This window comes from Seriola dumerili, unplaced genomic scaffold, assembly GCF_002260705.1.
Source record: "Seriola dumerili isolate Sdu_G_001 unplaced genomic scaffold, Sdu_1.0 BDQW01000811.1, whole genome shotgun sequence".
Taxonomy (NCBI): Eukaryota; Metazoa; Chordata; class Actinopteri; order Carangiformes; family Carangidae; genus Seriola; species Seriola dumerili.
The window spans coordinates 291,529-313,836 of NW_019175066.1; the positions used below are offsets into that span (position 1 = coordinate 291,529).

Sequence of the window (22,308 nt, forward strand, 5' to 3'; positions counted from 1 at the left end):
TGGCTCTGTTTGATTGGTGAAACCGAGTCAAACGTCACCAGTGACTGCATTTGATTGGTGAAACGCAGTCATGCGCTGGATCCTACTTTGGAGGTCTCTGACAAACCAAAACAAACAAAGCGTGCATTAACAGATCGATAAAAATATGTAGCGAGTAGCGAGCGTAATGAAGATAAATGGAACGGAGTAAAAGTAGCGCTTCTTCTCCACAAATATACTCAAGTAAAAGTAAAAAGTATGTTGCATTAAAACTACTCTTAGAAGTACAATTTATCCCAAAAGTTACTCAAGTAAACGTAACGGAATAAATGTAGCGCGTTACTACCCACCTCTGCATAAAAATGTGCAAAAATGTGTTTCCAAATCTCAAAACCATTAATTCAAGTACTCTTGCCATGATATTAAATGAGAAAATACTATTTATAAATACTATTTTTTTTAGCCATTTTTCCTCATCTCATGCAGTTATTCTGGATTGATTTTTGTAATTACCTGACACCAGTAGTTCGACCCTTCACTTCCCATTTCAAGAAATTATGATGATGAAATTCTTCCAAATAATCATATTGTAGCATTAAAAAAGTTTAAGTTAATGAACTTATACTGTCTGTTCTACATCAATATAACAAGAATAACATCAACAGGTTTATTCTGTGTACTATATTTATGTTACCAACATATGCTTCTCTATTTTTTCTCTTAAATTGCCAGCATGTCATATTTATTCATATATATATATATATATATTCCTTTTAAATCTTGTAAGGGTAATTAGATCACAGAGGTGACAAAATATGTATCTATGTAAATTAATTTGAAAAGTTTAGGGGAAAAAGTTTCTAGATAAACCACATTGGACTCAAATGTTATATTTAGGGTGTATGTATTTAAATATAAAATATTTTTGTCACATATTTGGAAAAAAAAAAACAACCAATGTCCAAACTTTGGAGTCAGAGTATATCGCCTTATATGTGCTAATCTTTCCTCAAATAAAAAACAGCAGTACAAAGAAATGTTTCCAAATGACCCAGTAAACTGAGTTCCTCTCACGTTGTTTCATGGCCTAGAAAATCTCTGAAAAGTGCCGGACTGTGTTGTTTCTCCTAACTTGTTTATTAAAAGATGATTTTTTTTTACATAGTGTTAAATACAATCTCTTCAGAGAACAGATGTCTGAAAGCAGGTGAACAGATGTGAGATCATGTTTGATTTAATGTCCTTTCAGTCGACCCACAATATAATATATCTCTCTGTAATTATTTTAAAACTCAATGCAGCTGTCAGTTTTCAATCTTCAGTTGGAAAGGATAAAGAAGAATCTTTAATTCATAGCATATCTGTGCAAAACAGGGAGAGTCAGGTCCCAGAGCCCATATTCCAGCAGCTTGTACCCTCCTTACATCGAAGGCAACAGAGCAAACATCTTTAAAACCCCAACTGTTTAGTTCAAGCCTCCTATCTTCCATCAGGATGACCATGGTGCATTTCTGGTGTGTAAGTCAGGAGAACAATCATGACCCACAGGTGCAGAACCGCCTGGGAAGAAATTGATAAAGCATATTTTAGTTTTCTTTTATTAATCAGTGTTCATCAAGATGGGAAAATTGTATTCTCCTGACACGTCTTAAATAAATCCTCACCATGTACAGGATAACGAAAACTCTGGCCATAGGGTAACGTCTCAGGAAGATTCCAAGTCTGATGCTGAAATGACAAGATTTTCTATTTATCACTGGGAAAATATTTCACAATAGAAAACAAAGCAATTACAGTCCAACAGTGACTGAAAGAGTGAAATCTTACCTGAAACGGTCGATGGTGCTGGCTGCCTTACGTACTTTACCATACACTCCTGGACTCTCCTGATCACTGAAGAGGACTGGAGTGTTTCTCTGCCGCGCTACTGAAATGACAACACACAGGCAAGGCATCATGGGAAAAGAAATCAGTGGAGTCAGAAAGAGAATATAAAATCTGAACAAATAAAAAAAACGAATGCTTGAAAGAAAAACAAACCCACTGAATTTTGAATTAAGAACTTGGTATATTCTAGTGCTGCACAATTAACTGAAATACAATCAAAATTGCAATGTGTTTTTTTTCAGTGAAAATAAAATGTAAAAATGACCATTCAAACTGAAATCACAATCACAATATGATTCTTTCAGCATGTCGTGCAGCCCTGGTATATTCTGTAGGTTTGGGGTCGATATTCTGCAGAATGGGGAAGTGACTGTTCTAAGTCTGAACACAAACGCTTGCAAAGAAAGTCTTTGATTTATTTCTTTTCTCAGCAAATGTGTTCTGTGCGGTGAAATGTCACCTTCAGGGACTAAGAGCTTCATCGAGGCATTAAAAATGAAAATATTCATGACACGTATTCCCGTGGAGGAAATCTTGATAAATCTGCCCCGCCGCTCTTGCACCAATCATTTTGCTCCTGACCTCAGTCTTGCCTACCTGGCCCCTCGAGGCCGCTCATGTTGATGGCCGGCCCTCCGCTTTGTCCTCCCTGAGCGTTCTTCAGCTGCTGCTCCAGACGCTCCAGCTGGAAAACCAGCGAGCTTTTCTCTGTGCCCAGAGCCTCCAGCATCGTCTGCTTCTGGATCAGCGTCTCCGTCAGCTGGTGGAGACGATTCTCCAGCTCTGTTTGGCTGCTGCTGCTCAGAGTCTTGTTGGTCAACTGGGAGAGTAAACACATACCAGGATATGGATCATCACAGCTGACAGGTGTGGCAATAAAAATAAAAAAATGTTACCACCCTGCGATGGCAACAAAAGGAAGCGTTTGTCTTCTTTACTATAAACCAAGCTCACAGGAAGTGCGCTCTGCGTTTACATGCCTGTACAACTATAAAGTGACTGACCTGGTTCCTGAGTTTTTGGATTTCATCCTCTCTGTCTTTGATTCGACTTTGCAGAGTGGTTTTGGCTCGATGGTTCTCTTCCTCCAGGTACTGCAGCTCCTGTGGTTTAAGTAAAACACAAAAACATCCCACATGAATTAAGGGTTTGATCAGACATAGAACAATTATGAATTATTATTAACATTTGAGACAATTTCTATCTTTTTTTTTCACTCCCCCCTCACCTGTTTGTAGCGCTCAGCCTCAGCCTCCACCTCCTGTTTAACCCTGTTCTGTAAAGCCTGTTGCTCCTGTAACTGCACCTGCTGCTCCCGCCACGCATCTGCCTCCGTCAGGGCCTGAGACTCCAAATCCTGAGAGAGAAAAACATGGCTCACTAAGGTCACAGATACAACAGACACAGCTGGGATACATCCCAGTGAATCCATGACCTCATCAACATCATCAACATCGTTTTTCTTTTCCTGTCGTTTCCAGCATCTCACCTGTATCTCTGTTCGAAGTGTGTGCACTTGCCCCTGCAGTTTTTGGATCTCCTCCCTCTGTAACTCCTTCTCGTGACGCACTTCCTCCAGCTCCAGAGCCATGGCCCCGCTCCCGTCCAGAGTGTCCAGACCAGATCCCTCCTTCAGACTGCTGATCAGCTTCTCTTTGGACTAGAGAAAAACATTTACAACATTATTAAAAACCGTTCAGAAAAATGCTAAAATCCATGTACAAATTTATATGTAAAAAGAAAACATAAAGCTTGAAAACAACAATGAAACATTCTTTGCCAGAGTAAATTTGAGCCTTGGTGCTAATGCTACCTGATGATATTCTGCAGGGCCTGAGCAAGGCTTACTTGTAGGATGCGTGAAGCTTTGTGCTTGTAGTCCTGTAACTCCTGCTTGGCAGACTCAGCTGCAGCTTTGGCACTTTTCAGTTGCTGATGGAGGTCATCAACCCTGAGCTTCTCCTCTGCAGCTCGTCGCTCCGCTGCAGTTACCGTCTCTGCAAGGGTCTGCCTCTCAGCCTCCAGCTTGGACAGTCGACCAGCATACTCACTCTGCACAAGAGAAGAGGGTTAATCAAGTCTTACTATTTACGTACGGACACCCAATAACTAAAGGCAAAGCTTCGCTCTCAGTCAGCGTCGTACTGCATGTACCTGCATCTGCCGGTAGCTGTCCTGTTCCCTCCTGAGAGCCAGGTCCGCCTCTCGCAGCCTCTCCTGGATCGTCTCAAGAGCTTGGGACTGCATGCTGCTCCCTTCTGTGTGGTCCTGCACAATTCTAAAAAGCAAAAACAGTACCATGATATCTAATTTCTTTAAAACCTGAATCTGATCTCTGCTTCAAAAGGTGATCATGTACCTTGACCTTTCCTTCTGTGCCTCCTCTAGTGCAGCACTGCGGGACTTCAGCAGCTGATCGGCTTCATCCAGTCTGATTTTCAGCACCGCCAGCTGACCGTCTTTGGCTGAAAGCGCCTCCGTCAGGTCGTCGACCTGTGACCGAAGTTCCCGTAACGTTCGGTCAGTATGACACTGCTCTGAGTTCCATTTGTCAGCTCGTAGTCTTGCCTGGTTCAATTCTGCAAGAGTAGAGAACAACTCAGTCAATACAGAGGCAGAAGTGCAGACACGTCGACCATCATCGCTCCTGATTTATCTTTTGTCTTACCGTCCTGCAAATCTTTTGCTCTCTGGATGACTGAAGCCATCTCCTGGTTGAGGGAGGACACTTCACTGCGCAGCAGCTGGTTCTCCAGACGCAGACTGGACAGGATCTGGCTCTGTGGCTCCTCTGCAGGGGGAGGAGGCTCCTGCCTGCTGGACTCCTGAGGGACAGGCAAGCCCGAGTCTGAGCTCTCAGATGTGTCTGTGGCGGCCGAGTAGGGGTGAAGAGAGCACACAAATATCAAACATAAATGCCAGAAAATAACTACGTTATACATGTTGTATATATGTAAGGCATGAGAAATCTGGCCTCCTGCTGTTTTAGTTATTTTTTCTCTAGTTTCAGCTTCTGAAAAGAGGATTTACTGCTCTTCTTGCTCAAATACGACAGTTTTTCTTTGGGCTCTGGACTGTTGATCATGCAAACTGGAGACATCACCAACATCCCTGAGAAACTGTGAATGGAATTTTTTTCTAATATTTTAAGATTTATTGTTTAAATATATGTTATCTAAAATAGTTTGAATTTTTGATGGAAACATTTTGCTATTACCAGAGTAATACGATAACCTAACATCTCTACTCCACAAACATAACACTTCTTCCTTCGCTGACAGAAAATGATGAGATAACCACTGTTAACGTGGGGTCTTCTTCATACCTTGGCCTTGCTCTTTAGCAGAGCTCTCCTCTGACGTTTTGATGCTGTGAGCAGACAGCGAGCTCAGGCTTGAGGCCCTGGATACACCGCGGGTCGAGGGGGGTGTGGACGGGGCTGAGGGGATGGCGTGAGGAGTGGTGGATGGAGGGGGTGTTGGGTTTTCGGCCTCTGTAACTGGAACTGCCACTTTCATAAGTTCCCTTCTTGAATCCCTCCTGTTGCTGGCCGGAGGCTCCGAGCTGTTCAGAAAGTCAAAGAGCATATCATCGTCCACGTCCTGCTCGCTCTTTCTGGGCCTCACAAAGCCAGATGACGTCTTGGCAGAGTTGTTAGCGCTGCTGCCAGAACCAGACGGGGTACCGGCCACGTTGGCTGTGCCAGCCAGCAAGGTTGCATTGGATCTCTTGATGTTGCTGGCTGCTGCGGAGATGAAGCCTATTGCATCGTGAGAGGATGCATAGTTCACAGCTGTGTCGGCCTTGTACCCTTCAGTGTTGTACTCAGGTTTGACAGTGGATTCTCCTTCGTAGGGCGACGAAAAGGAGGAGGTTCTTTCCTGGCTTTTGCTCAGGGCGGTGGCAGCTCCCTGGTCCACTTTATTCAAGAAGTCTTCAGCTTTCCCAGCCAAGTCAGTAAACCAGGACATTTTCAATCCTAATGGCAGAAACAACAGCTCACTTTGAGGATGACAAGGCCCCTTTAGCAGATTCTCAGCCAACATAAGTTCCAAGATGTTAAGGTTAAGAGCCTGAGGGCAGGTTTGCTAATGTACTGTATATATTTGTCTTTCCTTTTAACAATATACGTAAGGGCAGCAGTGGTGTAAAGCTTGCAAGTTCAATGCCTGCACTGAAAGTACAAATCTGGGCAGGGAAAGTGAGGGAACAACACTTGCCCCTCCCTCATTGCCACCAATAAGATTCCCCTAACTGCTCAAGTGGAGCTACTCAGATCCGACTGTGGTTGTACTGAGTAGCTTCCATGTGTGAGCGTGTGCAGCTGTGCGAGTGTGACCAGGGTGTTCCTCGCAAAGACAACTCGGCTCTCAGTGAAACTACCCTGAATAAATAAAGGTTATATTTGTGTGATACCAATAGGCCAATTCAAACATTTGATCACAAGTCTTAATCACTTAGAGTGTAATTATTTAATTATTCTCTTTTCTAATCTGCAGTTATGAGTGTTAATGTCATCATATTACTGTCTACATGGTTGTGCATCTTAATGCATATTCAAAAGCATTTAAATATACACTCTGATCGCTGTTTATATGTATGAACACATCTGAATGTATATTTATATTGTATCGCTGAAAATGTGCATTTCTACAATTAAAATGTATTTTTGTTATTTACAGATTTCACTTGTAAATAAGATCTCACTGTGACTCCCTGATTAAATAATGTATATATATATACAGTATATATATATGAAGGGAAGTGTTGGTGCATGCAAAGCAAGACAGGCTGTAAGTTCTTTTGTCCATATTCCTGTAGAACATACAGTATACATCATGGCTCACTGATTTCATTTGGACATGCATTGGGGTCCAAAAGTCTGAGAGCTCTTGTGGTCATAGACTTTTGGACCCCAGTGCACGTCCAGAATAATGCGTCCAAATAAAGTCAGTGAGTCATGATTGGTGCAAAGCAGGTACAGTATCTAATCCTGCATAATAAACAGAATGACAACAACGGGCCGCAGGTGGTTAAGGTTAAGATTACATTAGGGACTTTGTTGTTAATTATCTTCCAGTCATCGTGAGCAGCCTGAGAGACTCGATTCAGGGCTGACAACTCTCCTGTACATGCCCAATGTCTGCACAGCTACAATGCTAACACAATCACTCCACACAGTCAAAGCAGGCCGGTTAGTTTGAACACCGACAGCGTGTTGTTTCCCACTCAGATACACGGAGATAAAGGAGTTATCACGGGAGCTATGAGTAGCTCCAGTCATCATACAGTAAAACTAGTGTAAACACAGTCGGTTCAACACAAACTCCATCATCAGCTAACGAGCTAACGAGCTAGCTGGTTCCTGAAGCAAAGCCTCTAACGTACCGTGTGAAACGACGTCCAGGTCTCTGAATGTCTCCGGTCACCTGGCTACCGCCGAGGTTTAACGGCTGAACGTGAACAAGAAAACCAGCTTGGATAAACACAGTCAAATGTCATTATCTGTCAGAGAGGATGTTGGTAGTCTTTTCGATACGTGGACCAGGAAGCGGCGCTACGAAGGACCCCACAACAGAGCGACCTCAGACAGGCCTGATCAAAAACAAACCAACGCACCCGCCTCCTGCTTCTTCTTCTACTAAACACGTTTCAAAAATACACCTGCAATTCTCTAGTTAAAAGTAAGAACCGGTTCCGTCTCTTTGAAGTGAAAGATATTCATTGCAAGATATTGAACGAGATTTATCCTTGTAATGACCTCTTACATCAAAAGTTTAATTCAGATTTTAATAGTTGTACTTTTTGCAATTCAAAACACTGAGACCATAGAACATCTTTTATTATTATATTTGAATACTTAGCAAAATACTTTATACATAAATGTCGTTTCTTTATACCCACACCTATATTAGATGCCTATTTAAATTAATATAATCTTATATAAAAACGTGTGAAATGCTGTTATATTAAAAAAAGACCAACATCTGTATGAATATTTATGCACTTTAATACCTGACAGATCCCTTATTTTGTTTCTTTATTTTATTTTAAATATATTCCTGTTTATTAAGTTTTTTCTTTAGTTTTCTTTATTCATTAATTTTCTTTCTTCCGACCTATATTCCTATTCTTGTTACTGCTTGCTCAGTTGTTCCTATTATTTCTGTATTTATCCTAAATGTGATTTGTGCCTGTTTGACTGTTATAAAGATTGTCAATAAAGAAAACTTATTGATTTACTGATTTAAGTAAAAATACTGTATGAACAGTGGTGGAAAGTAACTAAGTACATTTATTTTATTTATTCCACTCAAGTTCAGTTGTACAGACGTACATTATTCTGAAGTAATACCATTCTACATGAGGAGAACTTTTATTTCTGGCAATTTCAGCATATTTTGATGCTGGTATTTTTGACATTTTCCAACAACTATTTTGTCATCAAGGGCAATTTAAATGGATTTCATTGTGGCAGAATAAATACTAACATTTTATATTAATGTTCACCTACTTGTATTTTATATTGCTTAAATTATACATGATTAAAATTGTCCTTTTAAATAGCTTCATTGTTTTCAATATAAATAGTAAATGTCTCCACAGAGTTTCTGATGCTTATGAACCTGAGTCTTGTGTTGTAATAATGGATGCAGTGTTAGCTGCAGTGAAATAAAAAAGCTAAACTTACTTTAAACAGAAACTTACACAACATGAGTAAAATAGAATTAGGTCTTTTCAGTCTGGTTAAATATAGTTAAAAAGATAATTGACCTCCTCGGCAGGTGACTCGTGCTGCTGCAGTCTCACTTTTAGATCAGAAAAGAGACAAAATGACAGAAGTTATGAAACAGTGCCTCTTTATTTTTTTCCGCACTCACTCCAAAATGCATATTTACATGGCATGCCACATCAATACAGGAACTTACTATGGACACAATCGATAACATGTAGAATCTGATCTGGGAGTTAAGGGCGAGGGAATTATCCCATGAACAACCAACCAAGAGAGAACAGAAAAGAAGCAACACTTCTATAACCAGGCCAGCCATAGAAAAGGGTTTCTCTTAAAACGGGTCGTTTCAAAGACTTAAAAAGTGATAAATGTCCAGTTTCACATTGGTCATGGAGAGCCGTCGTCTCTGGTCAGGGACGGTGATCATCTACAATCCGCAAAAATACAAGAGGCTGTTCAAATTTGGGATGGACTGCAAAGACAGATGATCACACATTTCTTTCGGGGTGGGGGGGATTTACAACATTAATTTGTTGCTGGTTGACTTCAACTCCATTAGTACAGCCTCAACAATCTAAGTCTTCTAAAATAGTGCCCTCCTTGTTCAAAGTAAAAATCCACAAGCACCGTGTCCTTTAGCGAGAGAGAGAAGAAAAAAAAAAAAAAAAAAAAAAAAAGGAGTGGACTCCAGAAGACCAAAAAATTGGGGGAGGAGTTAAATACATAAAAAACACAACTCAGTATACGAGTTTGTGTGTAATAATGCGAAAATAACAAAACAACAAATATCTGGAGACGTCTCTTCTCAGGGAGATCCTTTGAGAAAAATCTTCGCTCAATCAGTATTTCCTCTGTTTGGATAGACAGTCTGTTGTATCAACATTCAAACACACATCCTCCAGGAGTCATTCACACACACACACACACACACACACACACACACACACACACACACACACACACACACACACACACACACACACACACACTCTCTCTCTCGCACAGCCAATTACACATGCATTGTGTTTTCTGGATGACGGACTGGCCACATTAGATCAGCCCCCTCCTCTTCTTGTAGTCCTCCAGGTTGAGGGACCTGCGGGGGGCGCCGTCCTTCACCGGCAGCGCGTTGGAGCTCACGGACAGAGACTTTGCTTCTGCAGAACACAAACGTACAATCAGAACATCTGTGCTAAACGACGACTTCGTGCTGCGACAAAGAAGAACCTCCTTCCATCTTAATGTCTTCTGAACCACGACATACGTGTGGAGAATCATCTCACCTGCATTGGGGACCTGTAGGTCGATCTTTACGTCAAAATCATGAACTTTAAACAAGTCCTCGGAGAGGTCAGTGGTTGGCTTGGGGACATCTTTGTCTTTCGGATTCAATTGTCCCTGAAATAAAAACAAAAAGATGTTTGAACTCCTCCGGGTAAAGACCTACGAGTCACTGTTGTCTCTGCTGGAAATTAGTTGTTTTCTACATTTTAACACCTTAAAATAAACAGATTATATTTAGTTTTCAGTATCTCCTGATAACTTTTACAGTGTCAGTCCGTCAGTCATCCAGCCATCAACAATAAAAAAAAAAGACATGCACTAAGAACTGGCAACTGCAGCTTTCTCTTTAAAAGAAGCTCACTGACAGAATTTAGCAGACGGATAATTCTGAACATGCTAAATGTATCACAGCTGGAGGAACCGCACAGTAATTTCCTGTTTGCATGACATTTCATTTGGCATCATTTCCACTTCCCTAAACAAACTCAAGTGAGAGACGTGAACATCACGTGAGAGTTCGCTCTCTGAACACGTTGACTGAGATTACGGGGCGCTGCTGCTGCTGCTGCTGCTGCTGCTGCTGCTGCTGCTCACCAGTTTGTTCTTCTCTGCACTGGAAGGATCTGGTGTCGACCCGGAGCCGTACTTCTGGTTGAGATGAGCGAGGATAGCTGCGTGGACTGACGGGTCTCTGGCCTTTAGAACCAGGAGGAGCAAAATAACAGATGAGGTCATGAGGGGTCAACACTGTTTAATTACAAAAATGGTGCTTGAAATAATCCTAGAACTCTTACATTTGACACCATGGTGGGTTTGCACTGTCTCCGTGTGAAAGGGTCCATTTGTTGGTTTTTGGAGTTTTGTCCTTCAGCCTGAGAGAGAACAGGGAAATAAACTGTTATTTCAACAGGTAAAGTGCATTTTACTCTTTAGATTCAACAGGTGACACGTTTGAAAACCACTTACTTACAGTTACTGTGGTTTCTGCACCTCCGTCGTTTTCTACTTGTTAATGTGCATTTGTGGGAAACTTGATTTAGTTTTCATTGTAAGTTATTATTGTTTTATATGTAGAGTTATTTCATATTTTAATTATTTTCAAATACGTTTTATTGTGCCAAAAGAAAATCAAACATATAGTGAATTGTAGTAAGATTATATTAATATACATTCACATTTATAAAAACATGATATGCCGGTATAAGGATTGTCCCTGATGAACAAGAAAAAGAAAATAAAGAAAAAAAACAAATCTTACATTAAGTGAAAATATTTTGATTATTTTCTGTGTTTGGCTTGTTTTTTTTTTGTTTTTTTTACTGCTTTACTGATATAGTGTGATTTTAATAATTATTTGTTTTATTTGTTGTTTTTGTGTGAGGAGGAAGACTAGCGACCACTGAGTGAAAGCTGACGGGGATCCAAATAAAGAAATAAAGAAATTACAGTTCTGCCCTTGAACAATATGATGTGAGCATGCGGGGGCTGATGTTACTGCGAGGGAAACCGGAGCGCCGCCACAGTAGGAAAACCCTTCAAGAAATAAATATCATCATCATCTGCAGCTAGTGAAGAAAGAGACTGTTGTTGTCGGACAGAACCTTCCACTCGGTGAGTTGCACCTGCGCCGCACCCTTTAGTGCGCACACACACACACACACACACACTACAGGATGTGAACAGGGTGCAGCATGGACGTTTTCAACAAATCAATTCCTCAAACATCTTATATCTTCTAACACAGTGTTCATCGTTTACTGCCGGTGTGTAATCAGGAAGCAGACGTGTTCGGTGTCAGGTGAGCTGGACACTCACCACCAGAGCTTTCTCAGATTCAACGATATTCCAGCTTCTGTTCCTCTGGTTAATGTAGCTGGATGAAAACAGATTTAAAAAGAATAAAGTCACAACAATGATGATGTCAAAAAACAAACAGGGATGTTGTTCAGGATTGTTTATTTAGAAAAATAACTTCTATGTTCTCTTCATACTCAGCAGCAGAGAAATGCCACTAACTAGCCCATGTTTTATTGACATATAGATGTTGTTGGATATTAGATGAGATATTTGAAAACGTATTAAAATTCAAATAAAGTGATATAATAAGAGAAAAGGAAGCAGCTTCTGTACCTGATGGCAGAGATGTTCTTGGTCCTCTGTCTGTCGAGTGCTTCTGCCCGTTCCTCCAGCTCGTTCAGCTCGTCCTGGATCACTTTCACTTTCTCCCCGTCTCCGCTCTCCTCTGCCATGGCCTTCCATCAAAACCAGAGGGACAACAGTGAGAGCCGGACGCACAGCAACACACGGAGATGTTTAGATTTCCAGGGCAAATCTGTGATATCTGCTTTAATGATTTGTGAGTGAGTTTGATCGAAGTGTGGGAATCTACCACTTTCACTTTCCCAGGATTCCACAACTTTTTTACCTTGTCTTTGAGTAACTGCGTTTTCTTCATGGCGTAATTCGGTGGTGCTTTTCGGAATCTGTCCTTCTCTTTGACAATCTGCACAAAGTGAAAGACAAACAAAGAAAAAGGGTTTTTCTTCCTCTGCGTAACGCACGAGTCCTGGGAAACCAGTGACAGGAAGCTGACTTACATCCTCTATGTCTTTGTCATTGAACTTGTAGTTCAGAGCTTCTTTGATGGACTGCTCCTTTTTGGTGATTTCGTCCAGAGTGGGGACTTGCATCCCCGCGACCATCATCTGCAAAGGAGGAAATCAACACAGAGAAGGTTTCCCTCGCAGCCTGAACAGATTGTTCCCGTTCCTTCTTAATCAAACTTTACTGATTCCATATTTTCAGATCCACTTACCGCCTCTTTCCACTTCATGAACTCGCTTTCTGTAAACTCCTGATTTGATACAAACTCGAGCCTGAAAACCCGTGTGTCACCGCCATGCCTGAGGAAGACACACAGCGTCATGCGGGCACATTTTTTAAGGAAGCAGAGAAGGTTCGTTAGCCGATGCTTGAGTAGCTACTTCAGTATGTATAAAGTATTTGTAACCGTGTCACTACCTTAATTGTAATCCTTTGTTTGTTCGCGTTGATCCAAGTTGGTAAACCTTCGCCGTCTCCACCACGTCCACAATTTCAGCGACCTTTCAACAACAAGCGGAGGACTGTGATTAAAATTCACTAACCAGCATTTATTTAATTAAATCTCTTCCTAAACCGCCCCAGATCTTCACCGTCACCGTCACACAGGAAACCTAAAGGACACTTCACCCAGCGCTCACCCTGTACACTGGTTTACTGCTGCTGTTCCCGATCCCTATCCTCACAAAGCAGCCGGTCACTGTCTTAGCAAAGAAGGGCATGTGGCACCAGCGCTCCAGCTTGTTTCTGGACAGGCGGATCCTGTTGAGCTCATCCGGTAATGAGACCGGCTGCGACTTCGGTGGAGTCTCCTCTTTTCTGTGAGCAGAAACACAACGTGAGGAGTTACGTGGAAGCAGCGGACAGGCAGGTCTCACGATTAATCTTCCATTGTTTTATCACTATGAAAAGAATAACGTACTCATCGTCATCGTAAGACGATGAACGCGAACTCCGATCACTTTTGACGGACGACTTGTCGTCGTCTTCCTCCTCTTCCTCCTCGTCGTCGGAATAAACCTCGCTCGTCTTCAGGGGCTGACGTTTGGCCAGCAGTTCCGCTGCTCGACGAAACACACCAGACATTTAGAACCGAGTGAATCGTCTCAACAGTCACAACAAAGTTTAAACTCCCACCTGTTTTGTTTTTCTTCTTCTCTCGCTCAGCTTTGAGTTCTTCCATGGCCTGGGACTTTTTGTCAAGTTTTTCGTCACGTTTGGATCGTCTCTCCTTGTTGTGTGACATAACCTAAAAGAGACATCAACGAACCAGTTAATCTGTAACTTTAATGTGGCCTTCAGAAAGAACACTGACGTCATTAACAGTCATAAATGAATCTTTAAAGAGGCTGAACATGTTAGAATTTATTCTCTATTTTCATTTTTAAAAACGTATAAATGTCCACATCGTTGTCGTTTATGTCCGATACGTTTTAAAACATGAAACTGGACTCACCACTTGTGTGTCTTGAACCTGAGATTGCTTCCTTTTTTCTTGTTCCTCCTCCTGCTTCTTCTTCTTCTCCTCTTTCTCTTTCTTCTTTGCCGTCTTCAGCTTCTTCTTAATTTCAAACCTGTCAAAACAAACGTATTCTTGGATGAATAAACAGTCAGATCACTGCGAGGCTGCTGGTGAGGGAAAATGCTGAAGGTTGTTTTCAAATGAATGAAATATCCTGCTCGATGTTTTCTTCTGGTTTACTTGGTACATTCTGTTCATTGTTCCATCTCTGTCCGACCTCTCTGCTCACATCTCCTTGGTGTGTGTATGTTTTGTACCATTAGGAAGATTTTGCCTCTCGCATCATCGCCACTCACCGTCTCTTTAGCACCTCTCTTTTCTCGATTCTGTTGAACAGCTCTTGCTCTCTCTCCTTCTCCGTCATCTGCTCCAGACGAGCTCGGTCCTCCGCGTCTCCCATCAAGTCGTCGTCGTAACCGTCCCTGAACACCTCGTCCTCAGAGGAGTCCGAGTCTGAGCTGGAGGACGAGCTGTTGCTCTCCGAGTCAGACACCTCACCTGACAGAGAGACATTCATTGACACAAACAGGAATCAATCAGCTGAACACTAAGCAGAACACTACAGAGGTGGGACGTCCTGAACCTGTCTGTGTGTTGGCTGTGACCATTTTTATTGATAAGCATTGACTACATTCAGCTTGACCACAATCTACTCCTTTATTTTATGCCAGTGCGCTCTCTACACCGGACTGTGTTTACAGCTTCCAGCAGTGAGGAATGTGTTTTAAAAGCTCATCATGAGGCTGAAATGGGACGTGGAAGTGCTTTGACACCAGGAAGTGAAGGAAGCCTCACAGATGCTTGTGATGGTTACGATGTCTGAGTAGGGCTCGGTTTGAACTTTGATGCTTTTATGGATCGTCTCATTTCGTTTTTATACTGTCAAGGATTGAAAAACGTCTCGTCATTCAGCCAATCAGCATGCAGCATGCTTGGACCAAGATCTAATAATGCTGGTGATTGGCTGTTGATTTACACAAACACCAAGCTTAAAAATAAAACTAAAGTGAAACTAAAATTTTTAACGTAATGTATATTATACTTTTCTTCTTGTTAAAACGGATTTGAAACAATTAGTATCGAAAAAAGTATCGTTATGGATCTGTATGGAAGTCCAGGGATCTGTATCAGCACCGATATCAACTTTTTGTTTTAGTGATACGCAGCCCTATGGCAAGAACACTTTTACAAAAGGACTTATATAATAGGGACCAATATAAAGTTCACACTAAAGGTCATTTAAATGTTATTATAGCAGAGTTTTTCTGCAGAGATACTTATGTTTAAAGCCATTAAGAGACGCTGTGACGCAGATTATTTCTCTCACTCTTGCAGAGTGTATCTTTATCATCTTGATACGTGAACTGGACTTTGACCAGATCTCCGGATCCTTCCCCCAAAAGACTTTTCCTGTCCTTCCATAACCGTGTGGATCCATTGAGAGTGTAACACAAAAACAAACAAAGAAGTAAACAACAGCTTGGATGCTACACTGTGTGCCAGCTAGGATAAAGGAGATGAGTGTGTGAGTCACCTAATCCCAACCACCTAAAATACCTGAGGACATGGCAGCCTGTGATGTGTGTCATCTACAGATCAGAATATGTCTGCAGCTTCCACCACCACGATTACCTGAACCGTTTATCATACGTGTTTACTGAAGCACCTGAAGCCCCCCCCCCGTACAGTGAAGACACATACCCTCCTCAGGTGCAGAGCTCTCAGCTGAGCTGTCTCCATCAGAGCTGCCGGACGCTGTTGCTTTATTAACCTTCTTCTTTGTGGCGTTCTTCTTCTCAGACCCTTTCCCTGGCTTAACCTTCTTCTTGCCTTTGGTGCCGCCCACCGTCCACTACACAAAGGAATGAAAAAAATACCAAATAATTGTAACTGGCCAAGAATTGTGATCTATTCACTTGAACCCAATAACAACAAAAGCAGTCTGACATGTTTAAACTGTATTTTTGACATTTTTTTACATCCCAAACCATAAAGAGTGAAGTCTGTTCATGCAAATACCAACGACCGTCGTACCTCGTCATCACTGTCAGATGTCTCTGAGTCTGTAGAAGCAGCAGGTTTGCTTACTGGCTCTTCCTGCTCACCTGAATCAACCCTCTTCCTCTTCGCCAACGACAACAGCTCCTGAAAATGAGAACACAGTGTTGTGGTTCAGGAAGAACATCCAGGGAAATCACAACTTTGTTCCTGTGACTGTAGCCTTGCTCATATGCAGCGTCATGGGTGGACATCTTTAAATACAGGTGTGAATAAACCCAAACTGCCTGGGATCCAATACCACAAGCCACACTCAGAAGTGAGATCCATGTGACCTCATGCACAGAGTGGTCGTGTTTAAGGGCTGACTGGCCAACTTTGCAATGTGCATATACTGGATCCAACCGCCCACACACAGCTATAGATATATACTAAGACAACAGTCTGATGGATGTACTTCACACGACACCACATCTCTTCCTGAATAGCAGTACAGGCAGGAACAAATGTGCATTTTTGTTTAGCAGGTAAAATTACATGTGAGCAAGGAAGGAAAGTCGTATCACAAGCGGCCATCAAAACACTTTCTGATGTTGGTGCGAGCAGCAATTAGTCCCAACTGGATTTCTGCTTTGATTTAAGACACCAATTCTGAACAGGGCATGAATACATGCACACACACAAAAGCAAGAATGTGAACCTACAGTAATATACCTCTCTGCTTGGAGAAAGTGGAAAAGCAGCAATCCACACTGATTCAGTGCAAAGTAGTGCATCAGCACTGATACTGGGCTTATTCGGCTAATCAAGTACCGGTTACGATGTAACTGATTCACATTAAAAACAGTTTCTCTGCATATTTCATTATAAAATTAAGTGTATTTGCTATGAGAAACACAGACTTCTGGTGTGTTGATTCAGAGTTAGTGCCACATTTCATCAGGTCAACATAGTGAGGTTTACAGATTTTAGATTTGGGGAAAAGGTGATCACTGGTATTGGATAGGTACTCTGTGTGGAAGAGTTGCAGCACAGGGAGAGAAAAAGTTAGGAACATTTAATACAGCAAACATCTGATATGTATAGCTGGTTTCATCAATGTGAACTCAAAACACAATCCTAGAGAAATGACCAGTTCTTAAGACTCCAAAACCTGCTGCTTTGAGCATCTTCCAGTCATCTGTTATTCACTACATGTGCCTGAGTTGTCTCTGAGCATCACCTGTTAAGAAGTGAACTGTCAGGTAATGGACATGAGAGTTTACTGGTGATCAGAGGACCAAACAAACCCACTAATGATTTGAGAAACCACCGGTGACTGGACTTTTCTCATCTCTTCTGGTCACCTGTTATTCACTGCGTGTGTGAGTTGTCTCTGAGACTCAACCGCTTCGCTGTGTACAATGGACATGGGGGTTTACGGGCGATCAGAGGTGTTGAAGCAGCAGCGCTGTGCAGCTCCACGGGGCTGACACGTTAGACTGTAAAGCTCTTCAGACAACTTGCCAGCGCTTGTTTGACAACAACACCGAAATAGCAGTCCGGCTAACTGACGTCACTGAGGAGATAAGGTTCGAGCTAAATCAAGTGCGGCGGCTCCACTACGGTTTCAGTTTGTGCAAACATTTCCCAGTCTCGTTTGGTCTAGAAGCCAACAAACAAATCCCTCAAACAGCGCCGAACAGCTCACTCCTCCAACCAGTACAAAAAAAAAAAAAGGCCCATGGCGCGGTATTTTCGTCACAACATAATACTAGCGTTGAGTGCATCTCTCGGAATGTAACCTTACAATTAGCATAACTTAGCTGCCTGACGCTACGGCACTGTTTTCTGTGCTGCCGCAAACACTTCACTCGGTGCTGGATAGCTCACAGAAACACACGAGAAAAACCTAACAATTGGTTTGTCTTTGGGAATGGTGTGTTTACTCAGAAAGGAGGAAAAGGTTGTGAATAAGACAGGCCTGCTCTCAGCGAAGCCAAACACAGCGTAGTCAGTTAGCATACATTAGCTTCACCTCAAACTACGGGCAACTTGAGACGCGATCACTTATATCAAAATCAAAAAATGCGCACCTACCTGATCTAAATTATCGTCGCTAGCACTGTCTTCAGAGTCAGAGTCAATCACGACTCGACCTTTCCGCTTCTTTACATTCACCATGATTAGCTGCACGGCTAACCTGCTAGCTACCTCTGTGTCGTCTAAATGTTTGAGGCTAGCCGTTGCTGCTACCTAGCTAGTTGGCTCTGCAGTCAACCACACAAAGGCACTACTGAGCATGCGCGTCCTTATTGATACTGTGATTACCGCTGGATTTTACATCCCTCACAGTGGAATAAAAATCAAATTTAAGCTTGTGCTTCTTGTATGATTTTATTAATTAGTGAAAATTGAGAAAATGTCAGAATGACTGCGACAGTTAGCTGAGATAGGAACTACATATCTAAAGTGAGCGTGCAAGTCCGGACACCGATGTTTGGTGCACTAAAGCTACATTCAAGGCCCACGACGAATCAACCTTTAGCTGTTGTGCAGCTGTGTGTTACTGTCGTCCATGTGTTTCATTTCTGTGAGAATGTGTCCTGAACGCAGCCCAGGTGCTTCAGCTGGGTTTCCTGTGTGGACCCGGACAACCTTGGATTTTTAAGCGAGTGCACACGAACGGTTTATAGATTGTTTGTAATTTACAACAGAGCTATAAAGAGATATATTCATGTTGTAGTCAACCTTGAACACGGACAAAGTCCTGCAAACCGGGACCGCATGCACGGAGTAAGTGGAAACAGATTGTGTTAAACCAGCCGTGTGTTCAACGTGTCATATCTTCAGAATAATGTAAATCCTCTTCATTGTAATGTTTGGTAACACTAGCTAGCTACTCCTTAAACAGGCTGTAACCACTGTCTCATTAGTGTTGTCCTATAATTAACTTATTCCAGGTGTCAACATTAAGATAAATCCAATTCAGAAGCAACTGCATATTCTTTAAGTGTGAATTTAATTTTTACAGTATAATCAGTTTTTCAGCAAATACATACCAATATCATTTTATTTTTCATCAGAGGAGAGAGCTGGTATACACAATAAGGAGCAAAGAGACACGAGTCAGACACACAATGGATGACACATGAAGATTTATTAATACTAACACACATTTCAAGAGGACATTGGTGTAGCTCAAGAGCTTAGCAAGCAACTAAGTCGAAAAATAAAATAATTAATACAAATGACCATAAGTGAAGAAAATAAGCAAAACACAGATCATATTGATCACAGATTATAAAGGTAAGATATTCCTTTATTATCCCACAGTGGGGAAATGTGCAGCGTTACAGACTGTGAAATGACAGTAGCAAGTAATTAAAAAAGATAAATGATATAATAATATAATATGTACAATTTGACATTAAATATAACAAAGCACACAATAATAGCAGCAGATAAGTGATATATATTTATAATATATATACTTTCCTTCATTTGATTCTTTCTTTAAATCCAAGAAACCTAATATTGGTTATTCATTATCACCCTGCAACTCGTGTGTTGACACCACTTTCCCATGTGATGTATCCCAGCAGTGAATCATCCAGATCAACACTGAAATGTCTCTGCCAAAGATCACACGTCTCCCTTCACTGAGGCTGCTGAGCTCCATCCACCAGCAGCAGCTGCTCCTCCCCTCCATCACCCCCCTCACTGTGCCCAGAAGAGCTGTGATCCAGGGTGAATACCGACGGCCCGGACAGCCCAAAGAAGACAAGTTTCCATGGCAGAAGATTAAGTTTGACTTAACGAAGGGTTTGGAGGGAATAAAGAAGCATTTCACGCTGCTGAAATCGGAGTTCTCTGACCGCTGGGTCGGTCCAGAAGGAAAACCAATAGTTGAGCACATGCTGGAGCAGAACAGAGTGGTGTGGGAGTTCAGAGGTCCAGAGAGCCTGGAGCAGTGGACGGTGTCCTCAGACCGTGAGATAGGAGGACAGAGTGAAGTTTACTTGAAGCTCGGCAAAAACAATAATACCTGTTTTCTGTACGGGACTCTGAGCTCAACTCCTCCAAGAGACGGAGAAACACGCTACAGTGGATACTGCACCATGCGTTCAAAACAAGCACTGGTTAGTAGTGTTTTTGATTTCTAGATTTTATATTCACTTAATTGATTAAATCCGGGGTCATAGCTATGACGAGGGCTGAGCTCACGTCCTCAGTATTTTCTCTGGAATTGTGGAGGAGTTCAACAACCAGGGAGATGTTGTAAGAGGCTGATTTCACAACTCACCAAAATTTTATTCTCGACCATCGGAAAGAAATCTTTGAAAAGAGACTTTGCAAAATAAAATTTACAGAAAATGTAATTGTTTTTTCTTACATTATTTTATTTTTGAGTTGTGTGATGCTGCATTTGCTTGTAGCTGGGAAATGTTTCAATTCTAGTAGAAAATTCCAGGAAATATTTCAGTATTTATCCATTAATCTACCAATTTAAATTACATTCCTAATACAGATAATACCAGACTAGTTCCTGCTCCTCCTCTGTGGTTTATTGGTGTAAGTTTGTATTGGAATGAAAACCTGTTGACATCCAACATGTGGAAATTCTTAACTGTTCTTAAACTGATATTGGTGGTGGTTAGATGACTACAACACGTTCTGTCCCTCCCAGGCTTCATTTGATAGGAAGATGCACTACGACTGGTCCAGCTTCAACACCCTGCACCTGCGTGTACGCGGTGATGGCCGTCCATGGATGATCAACATCGCAGCAGAGACGTACTTCTCTCACCAGAAAGACGACATGTACGGTTACTTTCTGTATACCAGAGGAGGACCCTACTGGCAGGACGTCAAGGTATAACATCTTCAGCTAAAGATATTTTAAAGCCTGTTAAAAAAAAAAAAAAAAAAAATACAGGAACCTTTTCTTTCAGGAATAAAAAGCGATTCTAATTCTTGTGTTACATATTTACAGATCCCTTTCTCCAAGTTCTTCCTTTCACATCGTGGGAGGATACAAGATGATCAGCATCCTCTCTGGCTGGACAAGGTAGAGCTGAGCAAATTCATAACTGCACCAAATACAGACTGGAAATAAAGATATTTTAACCAGTTCACTGTTTTTATTTACAGATTAACACCATTGGATTTACCCTGGGAGATAAAGCAGACGGTGCGTTCCAGCTGGAGATTGATTTCATCGGCGTCTGCAAAGATTACGCTCACACTGAGGAGTTCGCCTACGAGGTTTACAAGAGGAATCCTGAAGTTTGAACGCAGCTCTTACGACACTGCAGATGAACTGAGAGCTGCACTCCTACCAAACAAAGTACTGGGACACATCACTGTCATACATGACTCCTCTGTATGAGTCTGTTAAAGGTGGTCACCTGTAACTGAGTAACTGAGTCAAACATTTGTTGTACGGTAAGAAGGAGGTTCTTCATCCAAGAGGACAAACTGATACTTGGAGCTTGCTGAAGATAAAACAGTAGGACAGGACATTAACTGAGGCAGTTGCTGCTCCATTCACAGCAAAATCAAGTGGTTTCCAATTCCTGTATTTGTGACATGTTCCATTAACAATAAAAATATTTCCTGAGTAAATTCTGTAAAATTGTGCCACAGATTCTGGTAGAAAATCAAATATTACAACACCACACTTTGTAAAACTGCAAAAAACTTATTTGGAGTGCAGACAAAATCTGTTGCATCATTTTTCCAAGAAAATGTTAAAACCAAAACATTAAATATTCAGCAGAACAGGACATCACTTCTCTACGCATCTAAACACTTCAGAGCCAAAACTGTTGCAAATCTAAAATACTGGATGGTAGATTAGATTTGAATATCGGTTGGGATTGTTGTAAATTACATTTTGTCAGTAAAGTAAAAAAAACAGTAAAATAACTTCCCGTCCAAAACCACAATTAGTTTTTACATTTATAACGTTTAAAGGTGCTCTAAGGTTTTTTTTGTTTTTGGACTGAGATAAGAGCCAGTCCAGCTTTGCCAGCGCTTCCAGTCTTTATGCTAAGCTAGGCTAATTGCCCTCTAGCTCCAGCAGCCCTAACCCTAGCATAAAGACATCTTTGCTAACTCTCAGAGAGTTTCTGTCCCCACCCTCGTGTTAAGGACGTAGGAATAATGTATTTGATTCACTAACATTGTTTTCTGGCATGTAACAGGCATTCCAGCCTCACAGGGTTGTTACTGACGCTTGTGCTTATTTCAAAAACAAATGTGCATCATGTTGTTCTCTCCGTTACTCCACCCAAACTGTAAGTAAACATCAACACCC

The 22,308-nt window shown here is 41.6% G+C and overlaps 3 protein-coding genes across 7 annotated transcripts; 1 reads left to right on the top strand and 2 right to left on the bottom strand.

Annotated features, from left to right (window-relative positions):
- Positions 1-1,093: 1,093 nt before the first annotated feature.
- Positions 1,094-7,425, bottom strand: golga5 (golgin A5). 2 transcript variants are annotated; one of them, XM_022766143.1, is made up of 13 exons: positions 7,255-7,425; positions 5,192-5,845; positions 4,535-4,732; positions 4,226-4,445; positions 4,021-4,144; positions 3,715-3,918; positions 3,356-3,526; positions 3,095-3,223; positions 2,871-2,969; positions 2,464-2,686; positions 1,807-1,906; positions 1,644-1,707; positions 1,094-1,539 (listed from the first exon to the last, which is right to left on the bottom strand). In XM_022766143.1, exons 2-13 carry the CDS (start codon positions 5,835-5,837, stop codon positions 1,459-1,461), a joined length of 2,259 nt encoding a protein of 752 aa, XP_022621864.1. In that variant the 5' UTR covers positions 5,838-5,845; positions 7,255-7,425; the 3' UTR covers positions 1,094-1,458. The 2 variants fall into 2 exon arrangements, with proteins under 2 accessions (XP_022621864.1, XP_022621865.1); XM_022766144.1 differs by lacking the exons at positions 1,094-1,539; positions 1,644-1,707 and having other exon boundaries at positions 1,822-1,906; positions 2,449-2,686.
- A 2,114-nt stretch (positions 7,426-9,539) lies between these two features.
- rtf1 (RTF1 homolog, Paf1/RNA polymerase II complex component) lies at positions 9,540-18,218 on the bottom strand. The gene is made up of 18 exons (XM_022766084.1): positions 18,087-18,218; positions 16,044-16,154; positions 15,711-15,861; positions 14,306-14,507; positions 13,944-14,061; positions 13,625-13,736; positions 13,410-13,548; positions 13,129-13,306; positions 12,908-12,990; positions 12,702-12,789; positions 12,484-12,591; positions 12,312-12,389; positions 12,017-12,138; positions 11,702-11,759; positions 10,681-10,758; positions 10,481-10,582; positions 9,886-10,000; positions 9,540-9,759 (listed from the first exon to the last, which is right to left on the bottom strand). The coding sequence occupies exons 1-18, from the start codon at positions 18,168-18,170 to the stop codon at positions 9,653-9,655; spliced, it is 2,034 nt and encodes a 677-aa protein (XP_022621805.1). The 5' UTR covers positions 18,171-18,218; the 3' UTR covers positions 9,540-9,652.
- Positions 18,219-18,563: 345 nt separating this feature from the next.
- ndufaf1 (NADH:ubiquinone oxidoreductase complex assembly factor 1) lies at positions 18,564-21,604 on the top strand. Of its 4 annotated transcripts, none has more exons than XM_022766087.1 (5): positions 18,564-18,782; positions 19,592-20,128; positions 20,677-20,862; positions 20,983-21,057; positions 21,141-21,604. In XM_022766087.1, the coding sequence occupies exons 2-5, from the start codon at positions 19,616-19,618 to the stop codon at positions 21,279-21,281; spliced, it is 915 nt and encodes a 304-aa protein (XP_022621808.1). In that variant the 5' UTR covers positions 18,564-18,782; positions 19,592-19,615; the 3' UTR covers positions 21,282-21,604. The 4 variants fall into 4 exon arrangements, with proteins under 4 accessions (XP_022621808.1, XP_022621807.1, XP_022621809.1 ...); XM_022766086.1 differs by having other exon boundaries at positions 18,565-18,782; positions 19,589-20,128; XM_022766088.1 differs by lacking the exon at positions 18,564-18,782 and adding an exon at positions 18,784-18,845.
- The last annotated feature ends 704 nt before the right edge of the window (positions 21,605-22,308 follow it).

Coding starts and splice junctions, on each gene's coding strand:
- golga5 (XM_022766143.1), bottom strand. CDS start 5,837: ATGTCCTGGTTTACTGACTTGGCTGGGAAAGCTGAAGACTTCTTGAAT. Junction 3,919..4,020: donor ACAGCTACCGGCAGATGCAG/GTACATGCAGTA, acceptor TCTCTTGTGCAG/AGTGAGTATGCTGGTCGACT. Junction 2,687..2,870: donor TCCAAAAACTCAGGAACCAG/GTCAGTCACTTT, acceptor TTACTCTCCCAG/TTGACCAACAAGACTCTGAG.
- rtf1 (XM_022766084.1), bottom strand. CDS start 18,170: ATGGTGAATGTAAAGAAGCGGAAAGGTCGAGTCGTGATTGACTCTGAC. Junction 12,139..12,311: donor CGCAGTTACTCAAAGACAAG/GTAAAAAAGTTG, acceptor TTTTGATGGAAG/GCCATGGCAGAGGAGAGCGG. Junction 10,583..10,680: donor AACCCACCATGGTGTCAAAT/GTAAGAGTTCTA, acceptor CTGGTTCTAAAG/GCCAGAGACCCGTCAGTCCA.
- ndufaf1 (XM_022766087.1), top strand. CDS start 19,616: ATGTCTCTGCCAAAGATCACACGTCTCCCTTCACTGAGGCTGCTGAGC. Junction 20,129..20,676: donor TGCGTTCAAAACAAGCACTG/GTTAGTAGTGTT, acceptor TGTCCCTCCCAG/GCTTCATTTGATAGGAAGAT. Junction 21,058..21,140: donor ATCCTCTCTGGCTGGACAAG/GTAGAGCTGAGC, acceptor TTTTATTTACAG/ATTAACACCATTGGATTTAC.